General features: G+C 40.7%; 2 protein-coding genes across 2 annotated transcripts; one reads left to right on the forward strand and one right to left on the reverse strand.

Moving 5' to 3' along the window:
• Positions 1-13297: 13297 nt before the first annotated feature.
• LOC134062040 (scavenger receptor cysteine-rich type 1 protein M130-like) lies at positions 13298-14864 on the reverse strand. The gene is made up of 4 exons (XM_062517911.1): positions 14727-14864; positions 14035-14367; positions 13617-13708; positions 13298-13384 (listed from the first exon to the last, which is right to left on the reverse strand). Exons 1-4 carry the CDS (start codon positions 14800-14802, stop codon positions 13298-13300), a joined length of 588 nt encoding a protein of 195 aa, XP_062373895.1. The 5' UTR covers positions 14803-14864.
• Positions 14865-22479: 7615 nt separating this feature from the next.
• LOC134062041 (serum amyloid P-component-like) lies at positions 22480-22926 on the forward strand. Its single transcript, XM_062517912.1, has one exon. The coding sequence runs from the start codon at positions 22480-22482 to the stop codon at positions 22924-22926; it is 447 nt and encodes a 148-aa protein (XP_062373896.1).
• The last annotated feature ends 3751 nt before the right edge of the window (positions 22927-26677 follow it).

Raw genomic sequence — 26677 nt, forward strand, 5'->3', positions numbered from 1 at the left:
AAATAACATGGGGATTTTCAATTATCGCACCTGTTAAACTCTCGCGGGGATGATGACATTGGAAATGCAGCCGTTTTTCACTACACAGTTTTGTCCACTGCCGTCTAGTGGATACTGTGATCTTCGATAGGTGAAGACGGCACACTTTGATCTTTGCTACCCCAGAGCTAACTTACCATGCAACTTGCCATAGGCAGTTAGCTTCAATTAACTCCCGGATCTTCTTATATGGGCAAAGATGGCAGCTTTGGATCCTTTTTGTAGGCGAACTTCAGAGGTCTATGTAGACTGCATGCGTTGTGAACAGGAAAGGAAATGGTGGAAGTCGCATCACGGACTTCTGTTTTGTTCTGTAATACCTCTATAATATCCTCTAGCCGCTATAGTATTTCTATAGCAATCTTGTAGTACTTCTGTAGTATATCCCAATTTACTATAGTATTCCTATAAGATTCCTACAATATTTAGTCCCAAAATACTATAAGATTCCTATAATACGTTTTCGTAAGGGCGTAGCCTAATAACCTATCGCGTTCAATGTTGTAAATCCGTCTGTTCCAGAATATTTGGTTCATATCATCAATCTTTGGTTTTGGTGTTTGTGCAACCTGGCCCTGGAGATTTAACAAAAGTCTGACTAGCCCTACGTAGGAATTAGGAAAGTATGTAAGGCGAGATCAAGATTAGGCTACGTTGCTTGCTTCTTTCCCCCATGTTAACTCACTGTGAGTTCTATATCATAGCAACAAGCACATGATGTGGTGTGTCCAGTGGGAAAATCTCATGTAGCCTAATTTCTAGGCTCGTTTATTTTTCGCGTGTCTCTATGATATAATTATTTTTAGATGCAAAAAGTCTAACTGGCTTAGTCAAAGTTTGTCAGATGGCGGCTCAATTTGGCTAGTATTGTGATTCATACGTTTATTTCAGATAGTTTGTTATGAAAAACCATTTACAAAAAATAATTGTTCGTCGACGTTGAAAAATAGTCTATATAAGCTACATCTTTTCGCTCGTGCCAAGCTGCGAACCCAGGTCTCCTGCATAGTAGTCGAGAGATTTAACGTTGCGCCACTGAATGAATGCACCGCATCTCTTTGGAAATATACTTCTTTGTCCAGCAAATAGGCTATGTAAGAAAATGCTTATTAGTCTGAGCTTTAAAAGATAGCCTACAAATAGAAGATAAGATACAACTATGAATGTACGTAGGCATACGCGCCCAGCTACGTACATAAATAGGCTTCGACGAATTTCAGCTGAAAATATTTTTTACACACGTAGGCCTGCCTAATAGAACGTCGCAGAACAACGTTTTCAAAACAAACTCGCATTTTACCACTGTAAATCGCCTCCATAGACTATGCCATGTAAATGAAAAATAGTTATTAAAATAAAACACATATATAATACATATTGCACACATATATAAACTAGGCTATATGTTTTATGGTAAAATATTATTCTCATGCCCGACTGACAGGAAACCCTTGCGACATCTGCTGTGAGAAAAGAGAATAGCAGCCTGGACAAACATAAGTGAGCGCAAAATAGCTCTAAACTAGCTTGTACCGGTGTGCTTTTGGTCATGTAAAAATTCTGGGTGACAAAACACGCATATTTAGGAAAAGTCGTGAACGTAGGGTCCTGGAATTGAATCGAGTGAAAAGATTTTTTTTTTTTTTGTAATCACTGCGGTCAAATGACGGGAGCGTACCTATGTTCCCCGGGTCCTATGTTCCCCGGGTCCTATGTTCCCCACTTTGTATGGGACCGGGGAACATAGGACCCTTTTTTTAAAAAAGGGTCCTATGTTCCCCACTGTTCCCAAAAAGGGTCCTATGTTCCCCTCTTAGTATGGGACTGGGGAACATAGAACCCTTTTTCAAAAAAAGGGTCCTATGTTCCCCAGGAGACCGGGGGAACATAGGACCCTTTTTTTTAAAAAAGGTCCTATGTTCCCCGGTCCCATACAAAGAGGGGAACATAGGACCCTTTTTTTGAAAAAAGGTCCTATGTTCCCCAGTCTATTATTATGACCGCCACACAGCGAAGCGGTGGGTAGGTCAGATTTAGTCAGATTTGGGGGGGGTGGGTTCACATGCGCAATTTTCCGTCAAGAAGTCCCGGGCCACTGAAAGATCGGGGTGCATGAAACTTGGTGCGCATGTAGACCCACAAGCATAGCATGGAACCATTGTTTTTCGTTTTGATCCGTCGCCAACTCAACTGGACCCCCGTAACGAGGGTAGAATGAAGAATTTATCGTAAATAAATAAATGTTTTCCTTGAAACACAGGGGGCATAGTGACTCCTATGTTAAATTTCCATAGAAGCAGGAAGATTTTTGATATGTTTTTATTTTTAAAGGCCAGTTATTTCATGGATCCAGGATACTATGCATCCTGATAAGTTTTACTTTGCCTTTGGAATCAAAATAGCCCTACATCACCACATACCCTTCACCATACCTAGAGATTGGCATGGTGTTTTTTTCAGTTAGCCTAGGCCTATTAGCCTGTTTGATTTGCATTAAGCTCAATGAGTTATGTGGTGATGTAGGGCTATTTTGATTCCAAAGGCAAAGGGAAACTTGATCCATGAAATAACTGGCCTTTAAAAATTAAAACATATGTAAAATCTTCCTGCTTCTATGGGAATTTAACATAGGAGTCAAATACTTATGCCCCTGTGTTTTAAGGAAAACATTTATTTATGTGTGTGTGTGTGTGTGTGCCTGCATGTGTGTGCATGTATCTTTATGTGTTTATGCGTGCGTGTGCATAGTGTACAGTCGCTAAATGTACACATATTCATTTATTGTATGGTCCCTCAATTACACAAAACTTATTCAGAGGGTGTCGTAATTTTCTGTGCAGTTTTGAACCTGTCAACCAAAGATACCTGCAATTACAATGCCTCAATTTTGCTTTTTCATTTTTAACTAGGTGGCTCTATACATGAAATGAGTGGTTATGGGATGGGTTGATATGGTCCTTTAAGACCAACATACAAAAAAAGGTGGTCCAACATGTCCAACAAGTTTCGTGCACCCCGGTCCCGGGAATCCTTGACGGACAATTGCGCACGAAAAAAAAAAAAAAAAAATCTGACTAAACCTGCGCTGTAGGGCGGTCATAATAATTTTACCAACAAAAATAGCACAAACAATGCACAGTTAAAGTATTAGCCTAATTGAATTTAATTTCCCCTTGGGGATCAATAAAGTAGGCTATCTATCTATCTATCTATCTATCTATCTATCTATCTAATACTCACTTACTCTGCCTCACAGGAGAGTCTTTCACCTACCACTCACAAAACATTTTACAATCAAAGAGGGATGCAGTGGGTGAGACTGGTAAAGTTCCGTTTCTCACAGCGGGGAACATAGAACCCTTTTTCAAAAAAAGGGTCCTATGTTCCCCGGGAGACCTGGGGAACATAGGACCCTTTTTCAGAAAAAGGGTCCTATGATCCCCTGTATGTATTGCAACCGGGGAACATAGGACCCTTTTGGGGAAAAATGGGGAACATAGGACCCTTTTTTTGAAAAAGGGTCCTATGTTCCCCGAGCGGGGAACATAGGACCTGGGGAACATAGGACCCGGGGAACATAGGGATGACCCCCAAATGACCGCAGCCCGGCCGTTCTAGGTATATCTAGGTCAAACCTACACGGCGCTTCTAGTAAAGCCTACCTTACATTGCCAGACTTTGCAAAGATTTGGAAAAGATTTTTGAAAAACTACAGTCTCAGACCCTCTCACATCTAAAGACAATTCATTGAGTTTTTAGTCACAGTCTAGTCACAGGCCAGTCTCAGATAAGGATTTTGCAAAGACTGTGGGTCACTATTTACAAGACTGCTGCTAGATTCCTTCAAATTATTTCCATCGTGCAATAGGCTACACGTCATCATTCACAGGAAATCACATGATAGCCTACTCATATCAAAGTATTTTTTTCGCGTTTCTGCAGCATTGTTTGATGTGTGACACCACTAACAGATATAGAGCTGTTCTGTCACGTAGAACAACCGACTAATAAATTATAAGAAATGAAATAACAAATAATCATAAAGGCTACAGCTGTCGCCTATTTTGCCCCTTCCTGTTTCATGTTCGCGCAAGGTTACTATTGGTTTTTAATGTTCACGTCACTATTTGCATGAGCCACGACTGAAAAGACTTCCGATAATATCAAACATGTTTGATATTGTCGTAATGCCAAAACTAGAGAAAGACTGCCTCCGACGGACTTAAAACCGCTAAGATTGGCACCTTACACTGAATGATTTAGATGACGGGAGCGCGCTGCGATTTCAGTACAACTCCCAAGATTTCCGCCCGATTTTGGAAATTTAGTCGCCGACTGTTAAAACAGACCAAAATCGTGCAATGTAAGCCAGCCTTAATACGCGTCAGCGGTCAAATGACCGGTGCTTGGCGCTTCTAGTGTTAAGATACAGCTCCACGTTGCACTTTTAAAAGCACACCCAAAACAGTGTAAGTGGTCTAGCTGTAGGCTACTAAGGGTGCTTTCACACCAACATCGGTGCACCAAACGGTCCATTCCTACCAAAACCTCTTGGTTTGGTTCGTTTTCGTTGGTGTGAAAGCATTAATCGCACTCGGGTGCGCACCAAAACAAGCGGACCGAGACCTCCAAAAAGAGTCTCGGTCCGCTTGACTCCGCACCAAAAGTAGACCTCTGGTGCGGTCCCTCTGGTGAGAACGCGAACTGGGGTCCAAACCATAGACTAGGTCAAAATAGTCAGTCAAAATTGGCGCCGATTTCTACCGGAAGATAAACATTGAGAAAAAAATCAATCAGACTAATTTTGGTTCGTTTTCTGGTGTGAAAGCGGACCTCACTGGAGTCTATATGCTACATAATAACAATTTCACTGCCTGAAGCGGACCAAATAATCGAATTAGTGGTGTGAAAGCGCCCTTAGTTTTAACATACCCAACTGAACAGTGAGGTCTGCTATGTTATGGACTATGTAGGCTACACGATTACACCCCGATTTTGCCACGATTGTATCGTTGCCGACGAATTTCCATTGTCGTGTCCGAATATTCAAAGTCGGGAACGACGCTCGAAGGAGGAAGCGTCTTGTAATGTGACATGTTCAACGACCCACGATTTATTGTCTGCAACATTCTACGACGTTACGACCAAAAGTCTAGCATGTCAGAATTTTTGGGGAATCTCCTTCGACACTGACACTCTGACAACACACGACGAGAAGGCTACGATAGATGATCTTGTAATGTGGCCACTCTTGCGGCCAAGACGCTGTAAGATTTTGTGGTTCTCTGATCGCCTAGTCTGACATGGTCAATCGCTAAAGACAATCGTGAAAGACAAAAAAGTTGTGTAGTCTGTACAGGCCACTAGAGGAGCGACTCCATCAGTAGTGAGCAGCAATGAGCGCAATGCTCAACGACCTCTGAGAGTGAAGGGGTCATTCCTCCTCAATTCACCAAATGCCTTCTGCTTGACCATCTCAGATTCAAACTTTTACCACCTAAAGAGTAACCATTTAAACTAACTTAGCCAAAAAATCAGCTTGATTTACCTGATACATCCAGAGAAAAGAAATGTTGAACATGGGGGTACCACTTCCGATTTTTGGCCCTCATCTATATCTGCAGCAAAGTTCAGATGTCATTATCTCAAAAAGTTGTCAAGGTAGAGACTTCAAATTTCCCGTGAATAATGATTGCTACCTATAAATTCCACATGTACATTTGTAAGCCATATCTGTTAATGCCGAGTGTGTAATGATGTTGTGAAATCATAAAAACTTAAAGAGTTACTTCACGCCATAACTCCACCCACTTCACATTTCTGAAAAAGGCTTTCAAAATGGGCGAGACGTTCTGAAATTTGGAGAGGGAGTGCAGCACTGCTGCAACCAATCAACCATGGTGATTTCGTGTCAGTCTGGGAATGAGTGCTGCAGACATGGCTTATCACAGGTAGGCTAATCAGGGCAGCAGGTGTTGGGGCGTTTCATTCCTAATTTGTAACGACCCGGTGACGTAGTTTTGGACGAGAAGTACAGGACTTCGTCAGCATTCCAATAGCATTTTTGACCAACATGCCATGGCATGTTTCAAATTGTAGTATGCGCGGAGAGCAATATCTCCAATACAAAATCAGACAAAATTTTACTTTTGTCGAGAAACACGATTTTTGTCAATATTAACCCTGGTAATATTACAGTTCACAACTTATGAGTATTTTCAATCAATCAACAGCTCAAAAAACATATTTTAGGGTGCAGTGACTCTTTAAAATGCCCACATTGGGTGCCCCATTACACAATATATAACAAAATGTTTGGCAAATGGCTGTGTCCCTTCAGAGATGTTTCAGACATCTTTGAAAAAGTAATTAAGAGATGTCTATATTGCATTTTAGTCTTGGAGAATTATGATCCAAATTGACTCAATTCGGATCATAATTCTTCTCCCCATAACAGAGGTATGCTATACCAATGAAATGAACGTATCTCCAGAAAGAGTATGGAATGGTCTTTCAGACTGAAATTTCAAGATGGTACTACCATACTATGTATGACTGTAACCCAGTAAATGATATTTTTGAAATGTGGGCATATCACAACATTTCTGTCATCACAAGGTTTTTGAAGTAACATATCCTGGTAAGATTAGACATTCTGAATTTCTTCTTGCAAATTATAATAACCAAAGCTGTTCAGTTTGGGTACAACTTGAATTCAGACCTACTCTAACAAAAGCTATTTCATGCTGTTCAGTTGATCTGTTGAAATCTTCTGAATTGCCTCTGGGACAGCATATGTCTCCCACTGGTTGTAACTGACGCAGTGATGACTGCAAGGATATGGCTGAGTGGAACCCAGCAGACATCATCCTTCCTTGGCCATGACAAACTTTTACTTGGTCCATGTACAATAGCCATCATTTCCCTCATCATCAGTTTCTCTGATGTTACCTATCCACCATTCTCTGTCATATGCACTAATTACATATTTGCCAGGTGTCAAATCTGATAAAGTCAGATGAGGTAGATGCTCTTGTTTTATCTTTGAACCAGTGTACAGATCAACAGTGAATCCAGGTATTCCTGACACTCTGCTGACTTCTATTTGTGTTTGGGAAACAGGGATGAAACAGTGGATCCCCCGTGTACCAGGAACTGTGCATGGTGAGTGGAACCAGACTGCAAGTCGCTCAGATGTTCTGTCTACTTAGTCTTTGTTGATATAGATGAAATGTATGTTGTGGATATTTCGATCAGCCCAAGTGTAAAGATCCTGTGGCGTCAGTATATGGTTGTTAGTTGTGGCTTGGAGGCTTGCTCTTCCCGCAGCTCGCTTCACAGTTCCACCAATGCCATCAAATTTTGCAGTGAATAATGATTGCTAGCTATAGGTTCCACATGTACATTTGTAAGCCGTATCTGTTGATGTTGAGTGTGTAATGATGTTGTGAAATCAGGAAAAAAAACTTCAAACGCCCACATTGGGTGTCCCATTGCCTAGCTTGGTCTATTCTGTCCTTAAAACACCCCTAAACGTTTATTTTTAAAAATGTGCAGCTCACCGTCTTCAAAGATCTTCTATAGCAAGTTTCGCAGCGAAATACAGCTTCTGTCATCTTTTATCAGGGATTTACGAAATCCCGGAAGTACTTTTTCAGATACCTCACAACCGTGTGTGCCTAATATAACACAACAGAATTTGAATTTCACTGCGAAACTTGCCATAGAAGATTGTTGAATACCAGTAACCACTCGGTGAGCTGCACATTTTTAAAAACGAATGTTTAGGGGTGTTTTAAGGACAGAATAGACCATGCACAAAGCGAGCAATGTTAAGCCATATAGAACTCCGTTCTAAAGCTGCCAAATTCCACAAATAGGCTCAATCGTCGAGATTTCGGTGTCAAACACTGGTTTTCATGCTAGGCAATACAGAAAACGGGCTTAAAGTGTAAAATACCTAATTATTCCTTTAATTCGAGACTCCAATGAGGATACACAAGAAAGTCTGACCCCTTGGGGGCTCTGCCATCAGCCAAAGCGTTTTGGCATTTTGGACATTGCGTTATTGCACGTAATCTTTTACCTGTAAGCCGATTTTCAAAAATGAGGTTCTGCTGGAATCCTTGGATCACTTGGTGTATGGATTCGGGACCCCATCCTGAGAACATATAATACATTTGGTGTCCTTTGACCACCAGGGTAGGCAGTCACTATAATAACAGGAAGTTACCTCATATCTCAGCAATGCTTTCAAGTATTGAAATCAATCTTGTGCGTCCTCTCAAACCTCTGGCCTCTCTCCTTGGTCCTCCAGCTTGTGCCCTGGAAATTGTTCAAAGCCCAGCGTCATCAAGGACATCTCATTCGTCTAATAGCAACCAGAGGAGGCAAGACTGAAGAGGGAGGACTGAGGAGGCAAGACTGAGGAGGGAGGTGGAAGGCCCGATATGCGAGGAAAAGCTAGAGTATCCTACATGGAAGTGTTTTCAGTTGTAATTGTGTAATCATTGATCCAAGCTGCCAAGGTAAAAAGGGATTTCTTTGTGTCAATAAACTACCAAAAAGGGCTAAAAAAGCACCTTTGTATGCTGGAATTATTATGAACTAGAGATGCACGATAGGCCTATGTCGGCGGTCGATATATGAGTGGCCGATAAGTGCAAAAAATAAAATATTATTATTATACCGATATTGTAATTTTGGTGGATAATGTAAGCCGATATTTCTAAAGTCAAATTTCCCTCCAATTATTATTTCTGGCGTAGCCTGTTAAGCCTGCCTAGCTACACAAAACGTTCTGAGCAATCTTGAAATAGGTGATAATGTCAGCAGTGTGGAACTACTTCACTACATCAAAAGATGATAGTAGAGTTGCTGTGTGCAATAAATGTTTGTCGGAGGTACAGCAAGGAGGAAACAAGGCGAAGACCTTCAACCTTATCAGCCATCTAAAATCTCATCACAGCCAAGATGTGTTCAAAGAATATGAAGCGGTTACCATGACCAAGAAAGCCAAACCTGCAGGAGGTAATGCTACAGTCACTTCAATACCAGATGCGTTAGTGAAAGTTAAAACATTTGTCAAAGATAGCCCCAAAGCGAAACAAATCAACGACAAAATAATTGCATTCATAGCGCTTGATGATCAGCCCTTTTCAGTGGTAGAAGATACAGGATTCCGTGGCCTTGTTGAACATTTGGAACCCCACTATACGCCTACCATCCCAAGTCGCTGCTTCTTTTCAGATGTTTGTCTCCGGGCTCGGTATGACATCATTGCATAATACATACACACACAGCATACTCACGTCAGCGAAAGACATACAGTATACTACGGAACGAGCGATGTAAGCCCAACAAGTATGCTGAGCTTGACTGCTCAGTGGCGGACTGAGGAGTTTGAGCTGAAACGGGCCATTCTACATGCACAAGAGTTCCCTGGCTCTCACACTGCAGCGGCAATCTCTGGTGCCTTTGAAAACATGCTTGAGCAGTGGCACTTGACCAAGAAGAATGTGCATGTTGTGATGAGGGATAACGCACGCAAAATGGCAAAAGCTATGGGGGAGAGCAGTGTTGCTAGCTTGGGTTGCATGGCACACACTTTGCAGCTTATTGTGAACGAGGGCGTGTTGAGCCAACGATGCATCTCTAATTGTGTTGCTATCAGTAGAAAGATAGATGGCCACTTTAAGCACTCGCATGTTGCCAACTAGAAATGTGCATATCCGAGGACCTGCAAGAGTGGGCTTGCAAAAATGCTAACTAGGCTGATTAGCTAATGATTTCTAGCATTTATGTTAAAAATGCTAACCATGCCAACAATGCCAACCTAGCTAATGACTTCTATTATGTCAACAATGCTTAAAAAACACAGGCTGCAAAAAAACTACCAAAAAAATAATTTCCCCATTCATTCAATGGGACCGAAAACCGGCGGAAAACGGGAATACCGGAAAAACCACAACCGACAGCCACCCGAAAATAACTGGCATAATACACCGGATTGGGCCTGATTTTTTAGTGTTGGAACCGCGTTGATAGCTCAAACGCTCTGGGAGAAGAGGCGTCTTAAAAAAGTGGGTGAACAGGAATAAAGAAGTATAATAAAACTTAAGAAGAACACTAGATGGGCCTTGCAGCAAGCCCACTAATAAGTAAAATGTTTTAAATGTGACAGCAAACCCACTAATTAGGAATGAAAGCAAATATGCTCAAACAAGACGTACCAACCCGTTGGAACAGCACATTTTATATGTTGCAGTCTTTGATAGAATCGAAACGGGCAATAGCGGCACATGGAGTTGACCACCAGCTGCCCGCATCTCTGATCTTCAAACAGTGGACTCTGATTGAAAACATGGTGACCCTGCTCGAACCGTTTTAACAGTTGACCAGAGACATGTGCTCTGCTACAGCCACAACAGCTGATGTAATTCCTTCAGTTGAAGCTTTAAAACGACTGAGGAAAGAGACATCATCAGACCACAAAGTCAAAACATATAAGAAGACACTACTGGAGGCAGTAAACAAGCGATTCGTTGACGTTAATTCAGAGCCCCTTTATTGCTTTTCAACAATCCTTGACGCACGATACAAGGACCGCTATTTTGACCCGTGCGTAAAAGTGTCAGCTGTGGAAATGTTTCAGCAAAAAGTGGAACAGAACATCCAATGCAGGGATAACTCTGATGATGGAAACTACGAAACTCCAGAAAAGCGGCCCTGAGGGGTATTTCACAAAAGCAGAATTAAGACATCCAAGATAATCGATAAAGCCATGTTTGACATAGCGTTCTCTAGTCATCCTTGCTAAACTCGTTTCACTAACGCCAATCCAGGATGAACAGGAGCGTCTATGTCAAGCCAGGTGTAAATTATTCGGGATGTGTGCGCGTTCTCGTTTCTCCCACAAATAACTCACGGTTGGAATAAAGAAGACGCCAAAAATAGCGTCTTGCACACAAAGTTAACAACCGCTTTTGATATAGACAACAACGAGGTAAAGTTTTACTTTTTTGGATGGGGAATCATGATTATTTCTGTTACATAGCGGGAGTAGGTGTGGCAGACCAACTGAATGCAAATTTACGTATGCACCCACGTGTGAGAGCTTCCTTGTCTCGGCACGCAACGTGATTAAGAAAACGCTTGCCTCCGCAAAGATGCACAAAGTATGACTATATATATCTTTATTCTGTCTTTAAACCAAATTAGTTGAAAACACCTTCGATATATGTCCCCTCCACTTCCAATCAACTACTACAGTAGGCTATTCATCAAACGTCAGTCAAAAAAAGATGCAAACAACGATTTTGTAATTAGGCTAATTATAAGGCCACCATAATTTAAATGATATCTAAATGGTATTGGGCAGACATTCTGTTGTGTTTTGCGAGTAAATGCAAGTAGCAAATAGTATATAAATGGAATAGCCTACAGCTCTTTCAAAAATCGCATGCAGGTCTGATTTGAATGACAGCTAGCTGAACCAATCAGATAATGTAATTACCATTAGAATTAACTTATCTTGGCTGTTAGCCTGGTCGGGAGCAGGCTAGCTTCAGAGAATAAATTCCCATGGCAACTTATGTAGCATCTCTTTTGTGAAACCGAGTCAAGGGTAAGTTCATCCAGGATAACCAAAAAATCCCGGCTTAATCCCTTATCTACGTTTTGTGAAATACCCCTCTGGAGAGAGAGAGAAGCTTGTTGCTAGACATGTACGACGAGATTGTGAATGAGAACGACAGTGTGACAGGAACAGGAGGGCCGCCCTGTACAAACAGAGGTAAGCAGTAGGCTAAGTAACTTTTTTTTTAGGTAGCTGTGTTATTATTTTACTTGAAAATATACGTATGACCAACATTGTTTAATGTAGATGTGAATTCCTAGACACTTCACCGTTTTTTTCATATTAAACTGTTATTACCTTAAAGGGATAATCCGTAGTGAAATGCACTTTAGATCAATTTTTCGGACTATTGGGAGTACATACGTTGAGTTGACACCAAAATCATGTCATTCGGATGTATTTTGAGAAAGTTCGAGTTCACCGTTTTTAGACAAAACTCGTTAGCCTGGAAGTGACCGGGGCAGGTCCTTTCGCCACTACAAAACGCTATTTTTATACCTCTTCTACTGTTCCAAACAATGCTACACTTACGTGGTAGTGAGTAGAGGGTCCCTAAAGCCAAACCGAAGTATCCCCGCGTCTTTATGTGGTCGGATAGAGAGTCCAGAATGAATTTAATCGAGTCAGTACCTTCCGGAAATGTCGGTGCGGCCGCTGCGCAACGCTTCAACAACACTTTACTAACATTTCCGGAAAGGTACTGACTCGAAGGCCTCGTCCTTGCAAGAGCTCGTCCTTCTTGGAGGCCTTGAAGTGGTCCTGTGGAGCCGCTATCCCTGGCCTGACCAAAGAGGCCATCAGCCAGATGGCTGGTGCCTGCTGTGACTTCTCCCCCTTTAGAGGGAGGAACAGATACCTCTGATTTTGCCTTCGGAGCAAGCAGTGACATGATGTCGTCACCAAGCCCAATCCACACGTGCCTCACTGCTCTTAGCACCAGGGACTAGAGAAGTGCACAGGTGAAAAGGGGATGAACCATCTGATGCAGACTCACACACCATCAAACATCCTAAAAAGGATGAAGCACTTATCCTTAACAAAGAAGTATATGAGAAACATAGGGCCACCTATGTTGTTTGATTTGACTGGAATTACCCATAATTCATTTGATGTAAAATTACCCATAATTCAGACATTTTCTTCATTCAAATTGCAATCAGAGGTATCTGTTCCTCCCTCTAAAGGGGGAGAAGTCACAGCAGGCACCAGCCATCTGGCTGATGGCCTCTTCTTGCTGTGTAAATATACCTGAGATGCAACAATAAACTGAACTTGAACTTTAACTTGAACTACTACAAAATGTGAAATAAGACTCTACTTTTTGTAGAGTTGTTTATTAACACCTCGGTCATACATAAATCTTACTTCAAATTTTACAAACCATATATGTTATTTAATTAATAAACTATGTTACAAAATCTGTGAACTAATTCTTAACGCTCATAAATCACAGCACATCACATTTCCACAAAATATGTCTGTAGGTCATCATGACCGCAACGAACATGTGTAGCCTGATTATCAAAACAAATTCATGTAAATGTCTTTGTAACCCTACTCTGAATGAATGAATGCTAAGATCACAGAAGAGTTCTCTCCTGTTACAGTAATTGCAGAAGGTTATTTCCCTGTCCAAGTAGTTTCTCTGTGAAGAAATTTCCTCCACTTGAGGCTGTAGTTCCCATTCTTGACAAGCTGGTTTCTTATCTATCAAATAATACAAATGGAAATGAAAAATGTATCTGAGAGTTTTACTGTTTTACCACTAAAACACCATAAAAATTATCAAGAAAAAAAAATAGAATCAGTTCCAAGTACTCTCTGCAATTTCTACAAAGACTTTAGCATTAGCGCACAGGCTACTATAACAGTATGTGTGATTAAAAAAACGAAACAAAAGAAAACAAAGCTGGACATGCCTCAGCCATTCACCACTCACCTCATCCAAGATGGCTTGTTGAATAATGGGGCTCTTTGAGTCCACACCTGCATCCATTATGATGGATACCCTCACCACAGCCTGAAGAGTTACTGTAATACAGCAATAGTAATGCAATTAACAGGAATATATTCATATATTCATATTTTGGTGATGTGTCTTAGTCTCTCACTGAAAACAATCAGGAAGAAATAAACCCTCAAGGGAAGAACATTTATTTTGACAAAAACAATGAGACACAAATAGCAACTTGAAAAGTACTCAGAGAGCACAGACCTCCGCCTGTATTGTTCTTCCTAGGCTACTGATGAGCAAGCACACTTTGCAGTTTTTTCCTGCAGAAATGCAGTCTCGTATTACTTGACACTCTCTTATGACACTCAGTGGAACAACAATGCTGTATGTAATTCCAGAGTACCTGGTGGTGGCAAATCACAAATGACGCTTGCATCTTCCTGATGACCGCAGTTTTCCTCTCCCCAGGCATTTGAACTGCAGCTACTCAGTGACGGCTCTGTGCCTGTGCACCTCACTTCGTCTAGCCAAATGGTCCCTGACCCTTGCCCAAAGTGTGCCGACGCCGGGGCTCCAGTTGCCTCTCCACAGCCAACCTCTCTACACACCACCGTGGCATCGTTTATGTCCCAGCTATCATCGCACACGGTTCCCCACTGCCCGGAGTAATAGACCTCCACCCTGCCAGAGCAGGAGCTGCCTCCAGACAGCCTCACGGTACTTGAGACACAGGGCACTGCACAAACAATCAACACATCAGAGGAGAGGTGTACTTGCAAAGTATTCACACTATCATATTACAATTTTTTCTAGTACAAAGACTTCCTCTAAAATGCTTGAATTGTGGTGTGGATATGCATTTCTGGAGACATGTTTACTGGTACATCATGTTTCATTAAAACTGACAATTTATATATACGGTATAATACCAATTTCTATAATACCATAAAAGCTAAGAAATAAACATTATAGATGCCTTCCACTGAAGCATATTAATGAAGACACTGCTGTTCAATAGAAACACACAAAGTTTACAGATGAATGCTGGCTGATTATAAATTGCTCTATGGTATCTTCACTTGAAATTATTCTTACCCAGTAGGAGAAAGAGACACACTAAAGTCTTCATGGTCACTGGTTTAAGAAACAAATATGTATTAATTATCTTCATGTATATTCATCATTAAGCCTTTGTGTTGCAAGCCTGGCCCCCGCCTGAGTATGTACTTCCGCTCATTTTACATCTCTCTTCATACTCCGTCTGGTATAGCCTGATTCGGCTTTGTTTATTCCGGCAACTGCATCTCCGCCCAATCAGCAAACAGAGGGCGTTCCCAAGAGCAATTACATTTAAGTTGCCTATTGTTATTGTTGTTTCCCCCGCGGTTATCATACGTCATTACCAAACGTTAGCTATTGAACTCCGATGAATTTAAACCTCAGACAAGCGTCCACAAACCAGGGAATAAACGTTTGCCAGTGGAGCTAGGCCACTCTGGTCTCCAGGCTATTGTGTTGCCACTATTTGCATTGGAAATGCCCTCATGCCTCATGTGCAAGGGAAATGTATTTGCAAGATGATGCATGCCAGCGGTTTACAGAATGAGTGTAATACCTTTTAAGCCTTTAAGCGCTTAGGGTCTTATGCAAGACAACCGTTTGTGAGAGGCATGGGGTCTTTCCCCAGAAAAAAATTATCTTATATTTCATATTCTCAAATATTTTGGGGATGGGTAGGGATGGGAACCAAATTAGTTGTCACTTGGGTATCTCACTTTACATTAGACAAATACTGTACATATTTATAGATTGTAATATCAGCTTAGTTATTATTAATTCCCTCATTTCTACACAGATAGCGAAATGATGGGCTCGTATGAAGCTGACTGTTGGTCAACACAGATAGCGAAATTATATCAGCGATATCATCTGTGAAGAAGGCTTTTCTTAGCTATTTTACAAAATTGCCATGTACTGTACATCCTTCAAGTTTTCTGGATAACTGTGACGGTCTGCTCTGCTCGCCTGGCCTGCTTCTATGTCTGTCTTGTCTGTTCTGTATGATGCAGCAGGTTTGGCCTGGTCCAGGTGTCCCACCACTTCATAAACCTGCCGTTCCTCTCGTTCGGGGAGGCTTTTCCAATGGCCTCTTTATACTGCTCCAAAACAAAAGGTCCGTCTGTACCTGGTATATTAAGTACCTGAGAGCCATCGGGATAGAGAAGAACATAATCTCCATCCTGCGTTGTGTATTGATTAACATCTCGCTACTTCTTTATAGCTGCTGACAAAATCTGTGTTGTTGACCACTGGCGTTCAACATTTAATGGCATGGTATTCCCTCTTAGAGGTTTTAACCCATTCTGTGTTCTTGCCATGATACCGATCGAAATCTACAGAAATCAGGAAAGAAGAGAAAAAAAGAAAAACAAACCTGATTAAGACTCACCTGTCATGAGACCTGCTACTGCATCTCTTAATGCAGTATTGTCAAAATCAATCTACTGGTCGAGCTTTGTGTTCATTTCTTAATGCAGTATTGTCAAAATCAATCTACTGCTCGAGCTTTGTGTTCATTTGCCATTGCTGGAGTGGTGGCAATCGCTGAAACGGCGTCCGACTCAAGAGTGCAGAATCTCTCTTTATCGTGCAGTGTGCACACACAACCAACTGTAGCGTAGTTGAGTCTCTGTTAGGCCTATTGTGTTTTATTTTGAGTATAGGCTGTGTGTTCATCATCACTGTTCAATACAGATTTAATATCAATCATAGCCACAATAATATCTAGATGTTTTTTCTTTTTTTTTTATGTCGGAGAGAGAACTCAGTTGGCCCCCTAGGCCCCGCCTATATGACGCCGATGCTGGGCCCTCCTCCATCATAATAATTAATGCTACTTCATATAAGCAAAGCACTGCAACATGAGATCAGTCTAGTAAATAATCTGATGCAACGTCACCCTTACTCCAGGGCCTCAGCAATGTAGTCCTATGTAGAGCTATGTCAGTTAAAGCATATCATAATGATACTTACAGTATAATCTGTATTTTAACCATACATATAAAACACAATTCAGGACACTTTGCATTTTCTTTGTGGAGTCTGGTATTGACACTCAATTCTGACGCAGTGGATCAACAACGCTTTACTGTAATTCAAGAGTACTTGGTGATTGCAATTCACAAATGACACTTATATTTTCACCATGACTGCAGTTTTGATCTCCCCAGGCAGGCATTTGAACTGCAGCTACTCAGTGACGGCTCTGTGCCTGTACACCTCACCTCGTCTAGCCAAATGGTCCCTGACCCTTGCCCAAAGTGTGCCGACGCCGGGGCTCCAGTTGCCTCTCCACAGCCAACCTCTCTGCACACCACCGTGGCATCGTTTAAGTCCCAGTTATCATCGCACACGGTTCCCCACTGCCCGGAGTAATAGACCTCCACCCTGCCAGTGCAATCAACACATCATGTGGATACAGTATGAATTTCTGAGGGAAACATGTTTACTAACAGTGGATGTTTTACTACAACTGACAATTTATTAATACCATAAAAAATAAGAGATAAATCTTATAATTCCCATGAAGCATATTCAAATAATAAAGATGTGATGCACTAAAGTCTTCATGGTCACTGGTTTAAGAAAAAAACATTAATATGAAGCATAAGAAATGACAGTAATGTTTGTACTAATTTTCATCATGTATTTCCATCATGTGGATCGCATCCAACCGTGATTCCAAATTATTAAGCTTTTGTGGTGCCACTATTTGCATTGGAAATGTCCTCATGCCTCAAAGGACATGTATTTGCAAGAAGATGCGTGCCAGCTGTATACAGAATGAGTCCTACCCCAGAACAAAATGTATCGATGTCACTTATACTGTTTATTGTGCATTTATGTTATTTTTCACTAATTGGTGAAAAATAACATAAAATAACAAATCACCGAGTGGTTTCGCAGTGAAATTCAAATTCTGTTATGTTACAGTATATTTGGCACACACGGTTGAAAAAGTACTTCCGGGATTTCTAAAATACCTGATAACAGATGACAGAAGCTGTATTTCACTGCTAAACTTGCTATAGAAGATAGTTGAAGACCAGTAACCACTCGGTGAGCTGCACACTTTTAAAAACGAACGTTTAGGGGTGTTTTAAGGACAGAATAGACCATGCACAAAGCGAGCAATGTTAAAGCCATACAGAGCTCCATTCTAAATCTGCCAAATTCCACAAACGGGCTCAATCGTCGAGATTTCGGTCTCAAACAGTCGTTTTCATGCTAGGCAATACAGAAAACGGACTTAAAGTGTAAAATACCAAAATATTCCTTTAATGGGTAACAATATTTGTTATGGTTGACTAAATACAGTTTCATGAGTGTGCAGTCAAATCCGCTAAAAGAAGGGTTCTATCCCCCAGTTATTCAAACCGAGCCTACTTAACTCACCTGAGGCTAAACCAAACAATGAAACCACTGATAGAGAAGATGAGTTACATCAGAGGAGAGCAGTGAAAACAGAGCAGATGGTATTCAAATCTTCATACAAATGTGTACCCAAGGGTTTGCCTATGGAGCTGAAACTAGAGATCACACTTAAGCTCACTCTCAGCATTTCTTTGCAGTCACGATAAGGACTCATTGCAGTCAGTCACTGGCATGAAGAAACCCTGTGTGTGCACTTGCACTTGTGGGGTTAGAGACGTGATAGGTGGGGTACAACAGACAGCAGGAAATGTGTGACTTTTCTTTCTATCTTTATTGAAAGATCCAAGAAAAAAAAGCAGACCGACAGTATATTAACTGCATGACAGTGTGCAGTAGCGGGCATTGACTGATTAAATGCTGATATGACACACTTATGACCACATGTTCTTCTTGTAATGAGGACTGAAGGTAGACAGGCTAAATGTTTGGCCTTCTGCTGTTTATTAGCAGACAGCAATGCTCAACAAACAGACAAACACACATACCAAGCTGACCCATGGTCTGTATACCCTGTGCCCAAAACAACGGGAAAGGGTGACTGAATGAACACACCTTTTAAGGTGCAGCCACCTTAATATCTGCTTATGGCTGATATTCCAAACATGCTATAGTCTAAGCAGTGAGTAACACAATTATAGCAAAGAACATGTGTGTGCTCGCACAGAATATTGGACATACAGTATCACGTCATTAATCGAACGTTAAAGGGATAGTTCGGATTTTAAGACACGAAGTTGTATGGGTTCCCTGTCAGCAACGTAGTGCATCAGCACTGACTTACCCCTGACAGCGTCCTGTGAGCCGAGATCCAGCCGGTTTTTGATCGTTTTTGATGCCGGACTATTTTCTTCAGCAAGTTTCTGGGGTCACGAAAGTAAAGTGTTTTTCTTCTCAAAACCATATGCGTTCAACAGAGTGATATATTTGCACCACAAAAACGTTGTCCAGCTGTCAGTAGCGCGCAGTGATAGGAATCGCGAAAAATAAGTAAGTGATAACGAGGTTTGAATTTTTCCTGGACAACGTTTTTGTGGTGCAAATATATCACTCTGTTGAACGCATATGGTTTTGAGAAGAAAAACACTTTACTTTCGTGACCCCAGAAACTTGCCGGACTACTTTCTTCAGCATCAAAAACGATCTAAAACCGGCTGGATCTCGGCTCACAGGACGCTGTCGGGGGTAAGTCAGTGCTGATGCACTACGTTGCTGACAGGGAACCCATACAACTTCGTGTCTTAAAATCCGAACTATCCCTTTAAGTCAAACTTGACTTGCTTGGCTTATTATATAGCCCCCATTAGGGCGGGTTAGCGTCCTCAGCAAATCTGAACCTAAAGAGTCTTTTGACTGTCGGATTGCATGATGGTGTCAGTTGGACAGGAATAGAACGTTGCAAGGGGTAAGGAAAGGGGCAGAAACTGACTGAAACAGTTCAACAGTGTCATAGATGAGTCCAGGGTGGTGTTCTTTTGGTTTGAATACTGTTTACATGACAATATAGCCACACCAAGGCATACTCAACAAGCTATGCAAATGTTTTTGAATATTTGCTGAATTTTGGCCACAGTTTCTGTCCTTATTTTCTTTACCAATGCACACTATTACATTCATATGATTGTAATTTATCATTATTAATTACCCTCAATAGCATTAGAATGACACCTGAAAATGGGAAAAACAGTACTTTTAGACACTATTCGCTATAAGAAAACATAAATAAGCATGGAAATCTGTTCAGGAATTTGTACATATGATAAAATGGGAGGAACTGATTTAATCCGCTGTGCATATTTGGTTTTAATATTGTTATATGATCCCATATCACAGGCAATGTCACTACAACGCACAATAGATAGGGATGTACCATTGGTCCCCAGCACATAGCCTACAGTGTCTACACAGTCATCTTACTTATGACAGTCCATGTCACTATCACAGCCCATGTCAAACAAACAAACAAACAAAAAAAGTCAAATTCTGTGTGTATTGTACATATACGCCTCAAAAGATGTGAATTTACTTCCTAGAAAAGCAGGCTTGTTTTGATTAATTTCACATCAATATTCATCAACCTATCATTCTCAGTGGAACGGCACAGACCACTCGTCTGACCACTCCTCTTGAGGGGACGGCCTTGCTGGCCCTGGTGATGAAAAGTAGCTGGTCGGCCAGAAGTAACTAACAGTATCAGCCTGTCTTGATCATTGTAGTCATCATAGAGACATCTGCACGCAGGAGGAGAAGGTGAGCATGTCTGAAAAATACAAGTAGACATTTGTTTCTAGATCTAGCAATCTAGCAATCTATTGTGTTTTGAGGAATTGTTGGTTAAAAGTATATTTTCTCCTCAGTTCTCTTTTGAAAGATGCAGAAGATGAAGATTGTTATCATGATGAGCATCCTACTGACAGCCTGTTGTGCTGCTCCTGAAGGTAGGCTAAATATTACAGTATGTGGAATGATTTCAAGTACTTTCATTATAGTTTTTTTTCCATATTTGCTCAGATCAGAATTGAAATGGTCAAAACTACTTGTTCACAACTAGAGATGCACCGATACCTTTTTTTTTTTTCAAACCGAGTACAAGTATTAGTAATTAATTAGTATTAGTATTTACATTCGTGTACTTGCTGAGTCAACGAGGTTCAGCTGGACGTCACGTGGCTCGAGATCACAAATGTTTCTCTTTTGGACGTATAATGCACCTTCATGTCATAAATTCTAGGGGCCAGGACATTAAAACGAGCATATAGAGGCGTGATATTTAAATCAAGCTTGTTTCCAGCCTCCACATTTATCAACACAGGTTTATTCTTACGCTGGAATTGGAGTGATACGAAAGATTCATGAATCACACGTGATCCCCGTCGTAAGATGATTTCTGCGTTCAGATGATAAATGAGGGCCTCTGTCCAAAATTCCATACTCCCCCTTTTAGGTGAGAATCTTGCATTGTGTACCTGTTAAAGAAACCACCATTTTCTCATATTAAACTACGTTATTCCCTTTACTAAGATAAGTTGATACTGTACATACAGTAGGCCTACCTCTCGCGTTTCAATGCGTGCACTCAATAGCTCTGGCGCACAGCGCTACTTTGATAGCACTTCACTAGCTCAGTTCATTCATTAGGATCCAAACAGTGATGAAGTTAGAAGCGACAAAACCCCTCCACGTTTCACCTATTAAAATACAGTTACACGAATAGTTACACAACCAAGAATGGTGAGACATAATAAAACGTGGCGTTTTTCTAAGCAAGAAAGAAAGATTACATTTTTGGCGTAATAACACTTGGGAGCACTTTGACTCGGCAAAGTAATATCATCACTCTTGGATTTTCAGTTTCACTATGGAGTGAAGATATTACTGTGCCAAGTCGAAGTGCTATATGTAAAAACGTGTTCTCCTTTTATCACCACTATCTTTGGCTGAGATGAATGAATATGTATGTACACACACACACACACACCCTAAACCACCCCCCCCCCCCCCCTCCACACACACACAAACACACACAGGTACGTACCCCCCCCATACACATTCCATTACCCCCCCCCACACACACACACACACACACACACACATATTCATCAACTTTAACAAAATATAATTTTAATCCCTATTTCCCTGAACAGATCTAACTGGCAAAATGTTCACCTTTCCTGAAGCGTCTGACTCTGCTCATGTCAAACTCCAACCATTAAAACAGAAGTTCAGCTCTGTGACAGTCTGCCTCAGGTTAGTGTTGGTTCATATTCATATACGCAAAGCGGCGGTGGCCATATAAGTTTAGTACATTTTTGCAATAAATGAATTTATGTGTACATTTCTGAGGCATCGTAATCACAGGCATCTTTGGTTGACATGGTCAAAACTGCACGAAATTGGAAGACCATTATGACATCCTCTGAATGCATGCCAAGTGTCCTGGAACTTTGTTTATGGGGGGCCATAAAATTAATTAAATTATGTGTATATTTCATGACTGTATGCTTTGCACACGCATGCACACAGACACTTATACTTACTAGATACTTGCACACACATGCAGGCACACACAGGGGATGGAGTAGGAGATGCAGATTCATTTTTTGCAGAGAACGTGCAGGACTCCGGCAGTCATATTTTGTACCGCTTTGCGATACATCTAGTTAACATTGCTTTAGGTTTACATTAATAATAATAGTAATATGATGTTATTAATAATAATGCTAATATCTTTTTCGTTTTTGTTATTATTATGGACACATAAACCAAGGCATTGTATTCTTTTTTTTGCAGGTATTTTTCATTTACCGAATCCCAAATTAAATTCTACTCTCTCTTCTCTTTGGCATCCAAAGCTTACATGAATGACTTCCTACTTATGACTTCCTATAAAGAACAATCATTTATCGTGTACATCCATAACAATGAAGTTACTTTCCCGGGCTTACATGACCCCGGAAAAGACACCTGGAACTCCATTTGCGCCACATGGAAACCCGACTCTAAATTATCTCAGATCTGGATAAATGGGAATCCAAGTGAAAAGAAGGCTCATTCAAGAGCTACTCTGTATGAAAATCCAACCATCATCCTGGGTCAAGAGCAGGACAGTGTGGGGGGAGGGTTTAATCTTGACCAGTCATTCGCTGGGAAGATGACCGATGTCCACATGTGGGACTATGTCTTATCTGCTTGTGAGATCCGAAGGTTTGCTAGAGACTTCTATTTCACCCCTGGCAATGTCCTCAACTGGAAGGCCCTTGATTACAGCACCACTGGAAGTGTTAGCGTTGAGGACAAGGCTTAATTTTGTGCCAGAGGGAGTCAGAGCACGCTTCCAGAAACTTTAATCACCATAAAAATATCTAGCATTGCTTATTTATTTATTTATTTAAGAGAGGGACAATGTACATTAATCAACATGTCCTAATGGAACATGTAAATGCACCAGATTTAGTCAAAGACTATTTTCCATCTGCAGTCCCTGGTAAGACTATTTTCCATCTGTAGTCCTCTCATATATTCTGTCACTCATTTTTCATTAAGATTTTTCAGAAATCGCTTGTTTGCTCTTGCCATTGCTGCTGGTTTCTAGATCAATGCATGAATCTGAGCTAGACTATCTAGGAGACGTTCCATCATATGCCCACTAGACCCCTTAGATCGCAAGAGAGACTCTTACTGGTCGAAGTCACCTGTAAAACCATGTGTGGTGAAGCTGCTTTTAGTTACATGCAGTCAGATAGTGGAACCAACTGCCTAACCACAGCAAAAGTGTCCCGACATCTTTCAGCGTCAAGGCCAAATCGTTTTCTCTATTGCATTTTCTTAGGTGATCTTATGTATTTTTCTCATACATGTTTATTCAAATGCATTTTACTTTTATTACTTACTCATGGCTTATTATTATTTATGTTTAATCTTTATGTATGTATCCATTTCAATACCTATGTTTTAATTTTAGTTTATCTATGTATTTGTATTAAATTTTTAATTAAGTAAAGAGTTTTTTTTTTCATCCAGATTTTTTTTCTTCTTCAGTAATTTAGTTTCAACAGTTCCCGGGACCAGGCTGCATGAAACTTGGCATATACAGTAGCCCGACTAGGATGACACAGAATCATTGACCCCCCTGAATCATTCTTTTCTCCTGCCACTCTGTTCTTTGTGTATCTCTTACTTAAAGGAACCGTATGTAGGATTCTGACCAAAACCGGTACTGCAATCACTTTCAAAATATTGTAGAGTGGTGTATTCCCTCCCCCTCCCCCCTGAGTTGAAGTTGGCAACCCGGATGCCGAAACACTACTGATTTTGTGATCAGTAGATAGGTGGAGGGTGGTGCATCAGGCCAAAACACACAATATGTCAACATCAACATCAGTTGAGGGCTGCAACTTCACTTTTTAAATGACAATATCCTGGCCAGACTACTGTTGTCAGTGATATAAGTATTTGAGATGAGCATGATTTCTTAATGTCTAGTGACATATCAGGGCCATTTTATGATTAATTGAAATACATTTCTTATACGGTTCCTTTAAGTGATGACACTGCATTGTTTTGTCAGAACTAGAAGAAGAAGAGAAAGATAGAATTGATGGCAGGAGAAGATGCAAGTGAGGCCATGCTCTTGGTCCCAAGCCAAGGCCACAGTCTCTGTAGACCATAGTTTATTTTTTCGTAACAGAATAAAAACTCTTCTTGCAGTTTGCCAGTCTTAATACCAAGCGATATAACAATTTAATAACGCTTTCAACACACACACACACGCACACACACACATAAAAGCACTCACATAGACAAAAGCAACTTCACTTTCATTTAATCATATAGTTTACTTCTGTTACTATTTATACTTTTCTATTTATGTACCTAATAGTTTCCTTTTTAATGTTGCTTTTATTTTATCTTCCATTTTTATTTATTTCAGTCTTAATTATTTTACTACATTATTAATGTTGTTTAGTTGGTTGAATGTTTCCTTTTATTTAATTCCCATCTTCTATTATTACTTTACAGTATCTTTTTTAACTATTTTACTACTTTCACTATATTTTGAATGTTGTAATTCACTGATGCTTGCTAATATTTACTGATGATGTAAAGCTGCGCTATATAAATAAAATGGCCTTGCCTTTTACATCAAGAGAGAGAAAGTTGAACATTGAGGTCAGGCACTGCATGCAACATCACAGGACCTACAGTACAGTAACCGCATCGACTGGCCCACTGTGGTCTCAATCAAATAGCCATCCGTTAGCCATATAGCCAATAGCCATCCGTTCTCATCTGACTCTTTATTTCACTCCTCTTGAATAACAAATAAAGCACTGGAAAAGATAAATGGGTGTACTGTCAATGGTAATAAATACTAAAATGGTTTTGTTACTCTTATAACCAGGTGCACTGACCACCACATAAAATGACAAATAAAGTCAATTGGGCTCATTTTAGGGGTTTTTATTAAGTAATAGGGTAATAACCAAAAGTGTAATATGGGAGACAAATAGCAAAATCACAGGTGTGGTAGCTGGAACACACATCTCCCTCGACTGTACGGATATGTAAAGGAGTGGCTCTGCCCACTCCTAACAGGTCATACTTGCACACAATTAGTAGCAAAACAAGACGGGAAATAGCCTTTAACAGTAACAGGTGCATACAAAAATGGTTTTGGCCACATATAAATCAGCACAACGATACAACGTGAAATATATATGCCGTTGGGTGCCAGTCTCCATGGAATGAATCCAAGAATCCTCCATGCTGAATCCAAGGCCTTTCTGGTCAATATCACTGTATGTACTGCATACAGCATAACCTGGTCAGTATGAAGCTACAGAGGAGATCAGGCAGTATATGGACATATCGGAGAAAAAGAGAGCCTCATAAAATGACACAAAAGTTCCGAGGAGGAGGACAGGCACAAGATCAATATGATGCAGATCACAGAGGTTTCAGGTAATGCCATCATATAAGTAAAGCGCTGCAACATGAGAATAGTCTAGTGAATAAATAATCTGACATCAGAAATGCACCATCACCCCTACTCCAGGGCCTCAGCTATGTAGCCCTCCATGGCCTGGGTCTCCTTCTGAGGGAGAGGATAGACTCGACCACAAGGTGGCAGCATACAACACCGGAGGTACATAAACCAGACAGGATTGCGCAGTCCTATGGGTGGTGAGGTGGAACCTAGTTGAACTACGACTGTGACAGGTTCAAAGTGGCAAAATGTTGCTGCAGACCAGTTCTTGCATGCCCGAGCCATTGAAAATAATGGGTTTCAGAGTGCAGCAGTGTCATTTCTGTGTGCTATAAGCCCCTTTGTGTAGTTGAAAAGGTCTACTTGAGTGAAACAGGAACCATGCCAAACAGACCCAACTTTAAATGGCAGCGAATGGAGTGTTAGAAATATATCTCCCTTCTCCTTATTGAAAGTTTTCCCAGAATCTAAAAGAAAGTCTTGATAGTTGTTACATTTTAAACATTTGCAGTTTAAATTATGAAAAACATGCAACTTGCAAAGTGTGCGTATAGGTCGATCCGGCCCTGTATTGCGACATCAAAGCAAGTCAAATTTGTAGTTTCTTATGTCTCGTTCCATCGAACTACAGATCCACTACCCGATCTGGTTCACTTAAATAGTGCAGTTACATGTATAGCCAATAGAGGGCCGCAAAGAGAATGCATATGTGTCGAGTTGATGAACCACTGAAATTATTTTGGAAACATTATTTTAAGGTACAAAAAACTCTTTAGTGTTGCTTTAAAAGAAGAATATGCAATTCCTTTTAAAAGGTGTTTCTGTGTGATCATGCCAAAGACTACATCAATAATCACACAGAGATTGACATTTAATGAGATGTTATACTTTATATGTGCTTTATTTCTACTTGATATGCACTCAAGGCATAGTCAGATCCCAGTTAATAATACCCACAAAACATAGACTCAAGGCACATGGAAGAAGAAGTTCAGAGCATTAAAACGATCAGCAGCCATGGAACAGAAACTGGTCATAAATCAAAACGCTCACAAAGCAAGTCAAAGAA

This window comes from Sardina pilchardus, chromosome 17, assembly GCF_963854185.1.
Source record: "Sardina pilchardus chromosome 17, fSarPil1.1, whole genome shotgun sequence".
NCBI classification, from domain to species: domain Eukaryota; kingdom Metazoa; phylum Chordata; class Actinopteri; order Clupeiformes; family Clupeidae; genus Sardina; species Sardina pilchardus.

Bases quoted from the DNA above. Each gene is read 5' to 3' on its own strand.
- LOC134062040 (XM_062517911.1), bottom strand. From the start codon at position 14,802: ATGAAGATAATTAATACATATTTGTTTCTTAAACCAGTGACCATGAAG. The intron at 13,709-14,034 runs GTACTCTGGAAT...GCTGTATTACAG, and splicing joins TTGTGATTTGCCACCACCAG to TAACTCTTCAGGCTGTGGTG. The intron at 13,385-13,616 runs GTGAGTGGTGAA...ATTATTTGATAG, and splicing joins AACAAGCCATCTTGGATGAG to ATAAGAAACCAGCTTGTCAA.
- LOC134062041 (XM_062517912.1), top strand. From the start codon at position 22,480: ATGAATGACTTCCTACTTATGACTTCCTATAAAGAACAATCATTTATC.